The sequence below is a fragment of the Sylvia atricapilla genome, chromosome 3 (assembly GCF_009819655.1).
Source record: "Sylvia atricapilla isolate bSylAtr1 chromosome 3, bSylAtr1.pri, whole genome shotgun sequence".
Classification (NCBI taxonomy): domain Eukaryota; kingdom Metazoa; phylum Chordata; class Aves; order Passeriformes; family Sylviidae; genus Sylvia; species Sylvia atricapilla.
Genome location: NC_089142.1, coordinates 63,549,569 through 63,562,112, shown reverse-complemented (window position 1 = coordinate 63,562,112; position 12,544 = coordinate 63,549,569). Strand labels below are relative to the sequence as shown.

Genomic DNA, 12,544 nt, shown 5'->3' with positions numbered 1-12,544 from the left:
AGAACTGAATTATTGTGGTCAAATGCTTCTCCATTCAGACATACAAAATCAAGCTTTCTTCAAGTCTAAAATGCAGAAATGCCATGTTAATCAAATAAAAAATACAATATTCTTTTCAATCAGGTTAACTTTGCAAGGTATCAAGTACCTGCAGTTCCTGCTGAAAGAAAAAGGGACTTGAACAAGTTGGCTCTTTGTAGGGTAACCCCCTTTGTTAAACAGCCAGTGTAAAGAAAAATCTAGGTTAACTGTTTCCAGAACAGGAACATTATACTGTTATTTTAAACTTTATATCTGGCCCAGGGACAGACATTCTGCAGGCCTCCTTGCTGGCTGCACGTCTTTGTTCTCATGGCTGCACTGACACAACACAATGCCTCCCATGACAGACTGCACAGGTACAGCCCCAGTGAAAGTACTACTGGGGTAAAAACTGGGCCTTAAAAACATGCTGAACACTTCTGCAATAAAGCATTTTTATTACTGGAAGAGTCCTTGTGAATGCCCTGTTCCCTATTTCCCTTTTCTGCCGTCAGCACCTTTTCCAGCTTCTCACAAGCAGCCATAACCCTGGAAATGACACTGTAAAACAACAGAAGAAATCACCAAATGAAACACCTCTGATATGTTTTTTACTCCACAAATGGACTAACTCAGGACTTTCTGAAATTGAAGGCACCATTTTGTCAACACTTCAAAGACCAAAGGGAAATGGCCAAGACACACTTTTCTATTTCAGAGTGCTCTGTCATATTATACATTTACTTGTCTCTTCATAGCAAAGTAATTTTCTCTCATCCCTTCATCTGAGTGGGAAAATCCCATTAATGTTATATATGTGGTACAGAAAAACAAGTAAACTTCTTTCAAAGCCTGCAATTTGGGTATGTTTGCAAAGACTGGCAAAAAGTACTGTAGTTTTAGGACATGTCTGTGTCAACAGCAGCGTCTTACCTCTCAGCACTGACTTGAGGTTCAGCTTGGCTTGTCTGTGCAGGTCCTCCACACAAGGTGGTCTTGAGGAGGGTAGGAAGACATTTTCCTGCTGGTGCCAAGGAGCAGTGTAGTGCACAGTCCATCTACTCTCTTCATCTAGGTTGGAAACAGCTGCAGAAAGACACAACAACAAGAAAATTAGATATCATTGCAGATAGCTCTATCATGAAATCCCATGTGTAAGTTTACCACATGTCATCTAAAAATGAAAGAAGCATTGTCTGCCACTGTAGCCCCATCAAAATATTCCTTAGAACCTCACTTCCACGACAGTTAAAAAACCCTTTCTTTCATTTCTACTCTAACATTATGTTCTATAGGAAACACCTTTTGCTCTTCCTGTTTTTATACTTGCTGCTTTATTTACTCTAAACTTGAAACTCTGTTCTCCCCCCACCTTTAGTTCCCACTCTTCCCAAAGGAATCAGTTTTCCATTCCCTGATCATGGCAGGTGCTGTGCAGAGCAGAATAGCTTGGCTCAAAGGTGCCCCTGGGAATATGACAGCCTTCATGAGAGATGGCAACAGGTTCATTTGTATTGGGAAACAACCTTGTCTGACCTCCTACTTCCTCACAGCAGAAACAAGATTCCAATGAAGCAAATAAATTTGCTACTTTCCTTTGTCATGAATGGAAAGAGATATAAACAAAATCAACTCCATGGACAAATACTGCTCAGAGCACAAGGGCACTGAAGAGGGCTATCTCTGGCCACTTCTTTGCAGTCAATACAAATATGAAAATAAAACAGACCTTGTTCAAGTTCAAAGTTTCCTACAGACAGTCTAGCAATGAAACAGCCAAAGCACATACTGCCAAGATTTGTTTATCATTTATGCTTCCCAAGAGACAGCCACTACCTTTTATTTCAAGTTTATCATCAATAAAAACTTCTACAGAATAGGCTTATCCCTCCACCCTGCTGTAAACAGAAGAAGGACACTTGGGGGTCATATTTCATGATCCCCTAGGCACCCTTTGGCCTTCAGCCAGCATGCTGCACATCTTTGCTTTTTAGCTCTCCAAAGCATTAAAAGGTACTACAGATGCGCTGCTTCCAAGCACCTGCCCTGCTGCCACAGCTCTACTGCCCCCAGCCTCGCTGTCAGCTCCACATCTTCCCTTTGCCACCTTTGCTGCTGCACCGCCTGTGGCACATCACTTTGTGGTTTGTCTGATGCCCTTGCGGTAGTAGAGAAGGTATGTGAAACTGAGAAACAAAAAGGATGTTATAGCCTCCTGTCATCTGAAATATTATCCTTTCCTTAACACTACTGTGCATCTGCTGGGATCATTTCAGATGGAAACAATTGGCATTCGTACGGAAAATAAGCTATGCCTCTCGCTTCAAAACATAGTTACAGCCAAATGCTCAGCACCTGTTCTTTCCTAGCAGGACTTGAAGCAGAGGGGGAGGTTCTTACCTGCCTCCCCTCAGATTAGTTTCAGACCTCGAAAAAGGTTTTTAAAGACTTTCAGTGGGCGTCCTCACGCCTACATCTTGGTCCTGCATCCCACCCCATCTCCCAAGACATACTGGTTTCAACAAGGCAGATACCCATTTAGCCTGTGCCCACTCTTCCCGTTCTTGCTAACCAGTGGTCAAACCTAAATCAAAAAAAACCGGGGAACTCATCGCCTACCTGGTTACACCCACCAATCACCCCCATCTAACAAAACGTGACATCTGAAGTACAATGAAGGGCACCCACGCCATTCCCCGGCTGAACCGGTGGATGGGGAGTGCGGTAAGGCTGGAGGAAGAGGAGGAGGGATACACCTGCCGCCAAGCCCACTATCTGGCTGCAGTCCTGCCACACCAAAATTAAGCTTTACTGCTCATCAGAGCAATAATGGTCATCAAAACTAGTCAAGAGAAGTGGTGTCCACATTTGCCAGCTACTCTCTGTAATGTGACTTGTCTGCTCTTCATCACTTAAAGGAAGATCAAACTTTATGTTGATAGCTCAGCAATACAACCCCACAGCTGCATAAGCAGAGACAGACATCTGACAAACCATCAGGACACCACGACACACCGGCACACCCTGCCTTGTCACCGAGTTTCCCATTCCATACCAAGAACTTTGGCTCCTTCAGAATCACCGTGACAAAGCACTTCCAAAGCCACAGTGTCCCAAAGCAGAGGTCCCTAAAGACCCTCACAAGGCTGCCTCCACACATTCCACGATGATAAACGATTAAAAGAGTGAGATAAGCTTAAAAAGAGGCTTCAGGAAGTAGAACTGAAGCCAAAGGGACCTGCACTTTCCATCAGAACTGGGCTGCCTCCTGAAAGGACAGTGAGTACACAGAGCTATACTTACTTTTTCTCTTGAAAAGTTTCATGAGAGATTTAAGCTTTGTGTTGATGAAAACCACCATTTTCACGGTGCAGAACTGTGATCCTAGAGTTAAAATCCCATAGAAAGGAGGAGCTCCAGAAAGGTGACACACTGAACCTGTTCAAACTGCACACCAAATTTCTCTTCTCTACGTTTCTCCCTTCTGAGTTTGTTTTTTTCCTGAAATCACTTTAAATACGTCTAGATCTTTCTGACAGACGAAATAATTTTCAGTTCTTTAGCCTGAATTTTTCCTCCTCGCACGTAAGCCTGTAGGTTGAAAACAGCCACTTCGAACAAGCAAAACAGGAGGAAAGAAAAGCGCCCCAGCTGTTATTCTCGTTTGCGCAGGACGAAAAGGCTTTCTTGCTGTCCACAGCAGTTATTCCGCTCTTATTCTCCTCCTTTCCTCCGCTCTCCAAGTTTGGCTGCTCCAGAAAGTCCCGAGTTGGCAGGTGCTCGCTCCTCTCCCGGTGTCTCCAGCCGGCTGTGCGGGCGGAGCTGCCGGAGCTCCCGGCACCTTCCCTGCCCCCGCCCCGCCCGCCGCACCTCCCCGCTGCCGCCGCCGGGGGCCGGGCAGCCCCGGCCGCCTTCCACTTGCAAATGAGTGTTGTATTTTCGTGCTAATCAGGATGCTCTGCTTTCCCACCGCTCCTATCCTTCCCCCATCTCCCACCACCACCACCCCCCCCCCTTTTTTTTTTTTTTCACCCTCTTGCTCCCACTTTATTAAGGATCCAGAGCTGCGCCTTAGGTGGCTGCCACACGCACTCTCGGCTCTGCACTGCCTCCCCTTCCAGTCCCACTGCTCCTCCCGTAGTCACTGCCACTGCCTGAGACATCAGCCCTCTAATTTTACATATTGAATTTTATTAAGTTACACTCCTAATTTATTCTTATTAGCGTCATCTCAGACCAGATACATGGAAAACAAGATCGAGTTATTTCTGGCTAATAGAGATTCTGTCATTCATCAAACGCAACTTGCGCACGGGGATGAAATGGGCCAGCTTTTTGAGATGCGCACTATATCCTCATGTCTTAAAAAAATGTATCTGTACAGAGGTTCACAGCCACCCTTCCTAGGAATCATCTGCAATTTTGCAGAAGTTAAAGAGAAAATTCTAAGCACCAAATGAATGTGCTCAGCAGGGCATGCCCTCTGCACAATGTTCAGGCCCAGGAAGCAAGCCCTCCCTCACAAAGCACGCTTAGGAAACCCCCTCGGATTAACAATGAAAAGGATTTTTTTCCTGAGGAAGAAGAAAAATGCCAGCAGCGGGGGTCCCAGGCTGACCCCAAAGCTGCAGCAGGATCCAGCCTCTGGAGCACAGCATGTAAAAAGCAGATGCTCCACAGGAACCTCTAAGTTTCCCCTCTAAGCAGTTGAAACAGCACTGTGAAGAACAGAATGTAAACTAAGTATGTTCATCCTTGTCTGAACACAGTATCATCAACATTTAATCAGCATTTTCCAAATCCAGAGATTTTGCAACTGCAACATGGGCTTGACATCAGGACTACCATGAGCAGCAGGTCTCTCCAGCAGCTGCTGGTCCAAGAGGCATTTTGACTGGCTCAGCTCTGCCAAAGGGACAGAAGGCCATGGTGCCATGGCAGCAATGGCAAGGAAGCTCTGCTTTTTGCATTGATTTCCATCAAGTACCTTACACACACACAAAAAAAAAATTACTCTGGCATCGAACTCTGATAACAAAGTAACTATTTAATGCTGGTTTTGAATTAAATACACAGTAATACCCCTGTCAGACATTTGCCATTACCTACACATCCACAAACCATAAAATGCGTGCTTGCTGGACACACCCTGGAAGTGAGTTTAGACGGACTCCATTTTTAACTTCAGCTACATTGCCATCTGAAAGCAAACCAAGGAGATGGTTACTACTTTTCTAGTGCGGTGTCCACCTTTTTTCAGGACGTAGGAAGTGCCTCTTCCCACATATGCCTGTTCCTCAGCAGGTAGGAAAGGGAGCTAAGGGAATGGAGACAGTTTCAAGCTATAAAATGATGGAGTCCGGACTGCTGAAATGAGACAGTCTCTTCCAAAGGTCTTTGTGTTATCTTAAAAGAGCCTTGCAAGCGCTGGGAAGCAAGACTTTGTTACCTTTTCATGGTCAAGCCACTGTGAATCAACATGATCCTCGGTACTTTGGGCGGCTTGGAATCCTTTTCATTTCACCCCGGGCTACAATGTGAGCCAAGTCATTTCTCCTGCCTGAGAACAAGCACTTGACCACTCTCCTCTACCCCTGATCTCAGCCCGGAGGAAGACGTTCAAACCCAGCAACAAACAACACCTAAAGCGATGTCTGCCTTTCATCCCCGTCCCCACCCTGACCTTGCTTCCACCTACCCTCAGGTCATGCTGTTAAAGAGGTCAAACATCAATATGGTTATCATGAGGGAATACCCCAAAGGAAACACCGTCTGGCTACTCCTATCTGCACCTCCGAGAGTCTGCACTAGTCCAACAACAAACAGAACATCTTCCCCACCTGAGACAAGCCCACTGACTTCCATAAAATTCATCACGTTGCCTCAATCCAGCTTTTCATAAACACTTCTCCTGTCTCAAGAAACTAATAGCAATTCTCTGAGAAATGAAAGCATGGAATGCCTGCGCTCCTCTGCATTCAGCCTCCCAACACGGAGACAAGAGGGAAAAGATGAGGCAGTTTGAGAAGATTTATATTGTAGCCACTACGCAAACAGATGAAGGACTTCAGTCTCAAACACTGCCAAGCCAGCAGACAAGCTCACAAATACCTCCACCAAACAAGAAGAACAAAAAACCCTCACCTAAAATTAACTTGATAGAATAAAATTCAAAAGCTTGTTAAAGCTAGATAAATCCAGCATGAACAGTAGGTATGCACACTGCGATATCAGTTCTTTTCATGCAAATGACTCAGAGACAAGTAGCAGACTGGAGAGACCTTGCTCTGTGACACACTTGCTGCTCCACCTTAGACAAGTTAATATTAACTCACTGCCTGAGTTACCATATCCTTAGAAGCAGGGATCACACTGTGCCACACAAGGATCACAGAAAGAGAGAGGAATCAGGAATGTCACAAAGAATACAGAAAACATGGAGAAGATGTTCAGTAAATGCTAATTTTGACTTCATGCTGGATAGAATTGGTCACAAAGCTTGGCTCAGAAGAATCTTCTTCCTAAAAAGTCAGGGACTAGGGCAAAGAAACTGAGAGATGCAAATTGCAGTGCCAAACAGCATCCTCAAAATCACAACTGTGTAATGAACTCATTAGCAAAACCCTTTTTTTAGTTCAACTATAATAGTTTTTAATCCCTGAGTGGTTAAACTGATTCTAATTTTCTAGTAGAGGCCACATACACACAGAAGAGAAGTAAGGAACAGCTGCTTGCATATGGCATGCCTGAAACGCTGTAATCATTCCTTCACTCCCCTTCCTGCTCTATCCCCTCTTTAGAGGGGCTTTCCAGCTGACCTGCTCCACGACAGCCATCTGGGACAGCCACCCCTCCACATTCACAGCAGCATAAAACATCGGCGCCTGTGAAACAATCTGGAAATATTCAGCTTCCACGGAAATATTTCCAGCCAGCCCCTGGGGGAGAGGGGCTCTTGTGTCTTGCTCCCATTCACAATCCAGTGCCCCAAACCTTAGCACCAATGCACAAAATCCACTGAAAAGGCTGAAGCTTTATAAAATGGTAAATGTTGAAAAGTGTCGTTCTTGGGTCGTTCCTAACCACAGCCAGAGCAGCTGCCCGGCAGCAGCCCCAGAGGCAGCTGTCCACAAGGAGACTGGAATCAGTGAGAATCAGAGCTCTCTTCCTAATCACCAGCCCATGCATACGCACAGTTCAAAATTTAGGAAATATTTAAGTAAAAAAAAAAACAACCCCAAAACCCACAAATAAAACAGAAGAATAGCTAAAGCAATGCTTTCCAGCTCCATCCCACAAATTAAAACAAATGTTACCACTTCATTTTCATGAAGGAGAGGAAAGCCCAACACACAATATATCAAGTTCATTAAGGGAATCGTGCATCAAACTACTAAAATGTACCTTCATTTCAAAACCTAAACTTCAAGTTGCAGGCCTTAGCAACTTTATCTGGACAATGGAAAAAAATCCTCCATTAAAAAACTGTGTAGCATTTATGACATTTTAAGAGCAAAGAAAAAGTAAAACTGCCCAACTGAGCTGGGAATTAACTGCATTGTGAGAGCTTTTCCAGTGAGTCTCTGTTCAATGCACAAAAGGGAAAGTGGAAATTATGGCAAGCAGATGTACTCAAAACAATTAAATCGATGCTTTTGCTTTTACAGACACGTCACTCAGTTGCTCTAAGTAAGTTTCCACTGTGCCATCCTACAGCGGCTCCCAGGGAAGAAGCTGCTGAAGGGCAGTTGTTTCCAGCATGTCTGCAGGAATGTCTCTGTGTAGGACGTGCTCGGGATTGCTCCCTGCCACCCCCACCCACCCACTCTGAGCAGCTGTGGTGTCCAGAGGGGTGCAGCTATGGAAGTGACCCCCAGGCATCTGCAGGGCAAGACTGAATCTGAGGAGGGCTATTCAACCTCTCCCTGCAGGTCACAAGGCTCCTGCCTGCCTCAGACCAAGAACACTCAGCTTTGAAAGCTGCAGTTTTACTTCTAGGTGAGGCTTTCCATCATGAAGAAACATCAGAAAGGCCAAACGCCTCAAGTATTTTCAAAACTCACGCCCAAGCTTTGTGCCTGCTCTGGCCACCTTCACCCATGCTGTCAACCATTTGCTGGCACCCAAAGGGACTCCTTGCAGAACACAGGAGTCAATAATCTATGGTCAGAATGGGTTCCTCCCTCCCTGAGATCCCATCCCGGCTGGCCCTCTCCCGGCATCTCTGAGGAGAACAAAAGTGCTCCCTGCACAAAGGCCGTCCCAGGCGGCACCGCATTCAGCCGCCCTCCGCTCTGCAGCTCCCCGCGCTCACAATGGCCTCTTTCAAGGCAACCTCGGCCCTGGTGAAGCGCGATACTGCCCCGGCTACTGAGAAATTACAATTCACTCAACCTGGGATCAGGAGGAAGAGGAGGAGGAGAATGCACAGGGGAAACAAAGAAGAAAATGTGTTTTCCCCTAAAGACACCATAACAACACACCGAGAAGGAGCCATGCCTCAGAGCAGGGGCAGGCTATTACGGGAATATTACAGGGCAGGTACTGCTTGAAAAGAGGGTACCCGGCTGTGCCCTCCTTTATCCAAGATCATAAAGGATTACGCCTGGAGGCTCTGGGAAAGGGGCTGCCCGGCGGGGGCAGAGGGAAGAGGGAGCAAGATGAGAAGGAGAGGCAACACAACCTAAGCCAGAGAGGACAGAAAAGCAGCAGACTGATTGATCTGATGATCCTATTTAGGTCACAGCACAATAAAGCTAATTCATTCCTTTAACAATTCAAAACATCTTTCCACAGGATCCTCTATCATGCAAACACATCGGCAGAGAGAAAAGGCAGCATTTGGGCAGGGCTGCCGGCAGACAAAGCAGCAGCTTCTTTTGGTTAGAGCATCTCCCCATACAGTAATGGCAGTCAAGAGAACAGAAAACGTTTTGTGAATGTGTAATTTCATTTTATTTTGAATTGCAGGGTGCAATCCTTTTTCCTTTGCCCGTTTCTGAACCCTAGTTAAGGCAACTTCAGTTCTCAGAGGAGAACTTTGCTCATTCCCTAAGGAATAATATCCTCTTGGGATGTCACCAGGAAATATTCTCAATTTAAATTCCAAGTCCATCTGAATGCTCCTGTGCTGTGGCTTACCCTAAAGAACTGATCAAAACTGGCTGGGGCAAGTAAATTAGTCTACAAAATCTTGGCTCTTATTGCCTTAATAATGCACAACAGAGAAAATATTTTTCTTCTGAATTAGTGATGGGAAACATAACAGGCAGACAAGTTTGCAAGTCTTCTCATTAGAATCATCTTGTAGGACAAGGAGCAAAACCAACAAAACCAGACTGCAACAATTCCATTTCTGAACTTCTGTCCCGAACAATCTCCCTGTAATTCCATCTTTGGCAGCTGTGCTCTTTGGCATCCACTCTAATATCCAACAGACATCTTCAACTAATCTCAGTCTGCATTTTCCTTATGGGTGTCCTGAAGGGGACATGTTCCCTACTCATTTCACTTATTTAAAGGTCATAGAAAGAATTTTTGTAGCCTATCTTGGCCTCCCTGCCCAACACTGCTCTCTGGCATACTGTTACTTATATAAGGATTATCCTGGTATAAAGGGTCACAAATTCTTCTTTGTTGTCTTTTTGCTGACTCGCAGTACGTTCTGGGTGGGTCTCATTTAAGCTTGGAGGCACACTCTCTTAAAATTAGACAAGGACATTCCCTAGTTCCTTAAGAACTTTTACAGCCTATAAATGAAAAAAGTTAAGCTCCCTGGAAAATACCAACCTGCATAGAATCATACAACTGCTCATACCAAAATCAAGCACCCATTTACTGTCTTCCACAGCAACTTGGAAAAGAGTTTTGTTCATTAGAAACGTTCAAAAACTTTACCTGAAAAATGTTACCTGCACAACACAATACTAAAATGATGAGTAAAAGCAAAGGCTCATAAATAATAAAAGGACATTTGTTATTGCTCCTGAAGCCCTAAGATTTTTGACAAAATCTAAAAACCCGGATGTGTTCCAATTTAAGACACAATCTGTCCTGAAATAAAAGTCTTTAAACTAAAACAAGGCACTGAATTCCTGTCACAGTGACCTAATTATTATGTTATTGCATAACATAATAATTCAGCAACCTATTGCAAAACAACTGCACCAACATCTGTACCACACAATGTCCAGAGAATGTCTTTGGCTGGCCATGGCTATATATATCTGAAATATATATATATATTTGACATGATCAAATACCAACAGATTTTGAAAACCATTTTTAAGATTGTATTTGTGTGGTCAGCATCATCTTAACAGAAGTCCTCAACAAAACCAAATGAAGGGACTAATATTGTTAATTGGTTGAACTTCCCACATTTATAATGTGAATACAAATCTATCATTTTATTAGCACTGGTTTGATTAAAAGTTTCAGAGAACTCTCATTACTTATACACAATCTAGAGGCCCAAACCTCACAACATGCCATGGTGGATCAGCACTAACTACTGAATAATACTTGCGTTTCTTTGGGTAGCTAGCGAAATGCATCTAACAGTTTAAGTGATGCTAAAGTGATAAAGGTGCCTTGCCACCAAGCATCTCCAGAAAGCACTACTGAGGACATCGTCAATTGTACATTTTAGTATTGTGGCAATGGTTTCTGTAAGTAAGTATGTGTGGGCAATAGGCAAACAACAGGAATAACTATCTTCTTCATCAAAATGCAGATTTAAATATATAAAACTTAAAAATGCAGATTCTCTCCCCTCCCATTTACATTGTTCAATTTCTGCCTCCATTTCCTGCCAGACAGAAAAGGAGCCGATCCCTTGCATTTCCTTCAGGATCCTCACTGCAGATATCTACATTTTTTCTTGTTTTGGAAAAATCAGTAATTCCTTGCTGTGTTAATCCTTGGGTGCTTCATAAAACCAACCAAATAGAAAAGCTGTAACACAGCGAGGGGTTTAACGTACACTATTTAAAATGAAAGATACCATTCTTAATTGCAAAAATGTCTCTTGTGGTACCTTTGGCTTCCCCACTAAGTACAAAACATAAACTGCAGAAAAATTTGCATTTTGCTGGAAGAGCTGAAGTGGAAGTTGAAGAAGTGTAAGTACAACATTTGAAAGAGCTGAGGCTAGTTTTAAAATTATTTCCCGAGTAGTTTCACTATTTGTATGCGAAAACCTTCGAAAGTGGGCAGCTATAGCACCATCACTGCCACTCCACCTCTGAACAGACCACAGGCAGTGTAACCTGACATCATGTCTTCAGAGTAACTTGCTCTCAGTGGTGAACTCTCGCTTGAAGACAACCGAAATGAAAGCATGCATCCAACAACTCAGATCAGCACTTAAACTAAAACTGCCGTTTTATTTTTGGAAGAGCTTCTGAATGTGTCATCCCACTAACAGGAGGTACACTACAAATAAGATTTCCAACACTTAACTGGAGACAATACACAAATAAATACAGACACAACTACGCAGACCCTAAAAATAATTTTCCGTGTAGAAATACCATGGATTTTTCCCCCACAGAAAATAAGCTGAGTAAATTTCATTTCAGAAACCTTCCAGCAGCTGTTAAGACAACAGTAAGAACAAGGCAAAGAAATATCAGCAGCTAGCTACTACTAAGCAAACAACCCTGCCACCTCAAGATAATTGATAAAACTACTGAGTATCCAGCAGCTGCATTTTAACATTGTGCACAACATTCCAAATTCCAAACTGGCATACAGATTGGTTCTGATTACTTTTAATTACTGACATATGTGCTATTACGGAATTGAAACAGGAGAGCATTTTTCATTATTAGTTAGCCAGAAAAGAGAAGAAACATGGTATTAAAAGTCTGGAAGAATCAGGTGTAACATTTTACACCAGCTCCAGGACAGGGCTGACCCCTGGAGCAGAAGATTCCATTTAAACATAAAGGAGGTAGGAGATCCTGGCCAATGTGAATAAACCTTCAGGAAAACCAGTCAATAAAACCACTGCAGTATTTTCCCAAAATTGGTATGCAATGGGCATGAAAAGGCTCTTCCTATTTCCCATCCTGATGGATAATGACAGAAGTAGTCTTGACTTTGGAGATGTCAAAGCATCCATTTAGGATGCTTTGATGCAGCATTAAAAAACTTCAATCCCAATTCACCTCAGTTAGACACAAGCACCACCTAACGTGCATTGCCATCGCACAAGGAATTGTTTAAGCTGATGCACACAAAACCTCAATTTATCTCTTTGTTTTTCAACCATAGCTGATTTGAAGAACATACTTTAAACTGCAGCCACTGGAAGTACCTGACACATCCCCAACGTCTAATATTTTGTACAGAGCATACAGCTGGCTCCAGGAACAAATAAATTAAAACACTGCATTCTTATAAGGCTTTGAAAATACTCCTCTTTAAATCAGGGTAATTAGCATCTTTCTTCTCTTTGGATTAATTAAACCTATCCAGAATAGGGTAGCATCACACCCAGGAAAAAAATTGCTCACCT

At 43.5% G+C, this 12,544-nt stretch overlaps 1 protein-coding gene across 5 annotated transcripts in view; it reads right to left on the bottom strand.

Moving 5' to 3' along the window:
• Positions 1 to 12,544, bottom strand: part of NHSL1 (NHS like 1) — a 102,672-nt gene that overhangs the window by 49,091 nt on the left and 41,037 nt on the right. For all 5 annotated transcript variants that reach the window (XM_066315580.1, XM_066315582.1, XM_066315583.1 and 2 more), the window contains exon 2: positions 955 to 1,107. In XM_066315580.1, coding sequence (XP_066171677.1) covers positions 955 to 1,107 — 153 coding nt within the window. The remainder of the gene's footprint in view (positions 1 to 954; positions 1,108 to 12,544) is intronic.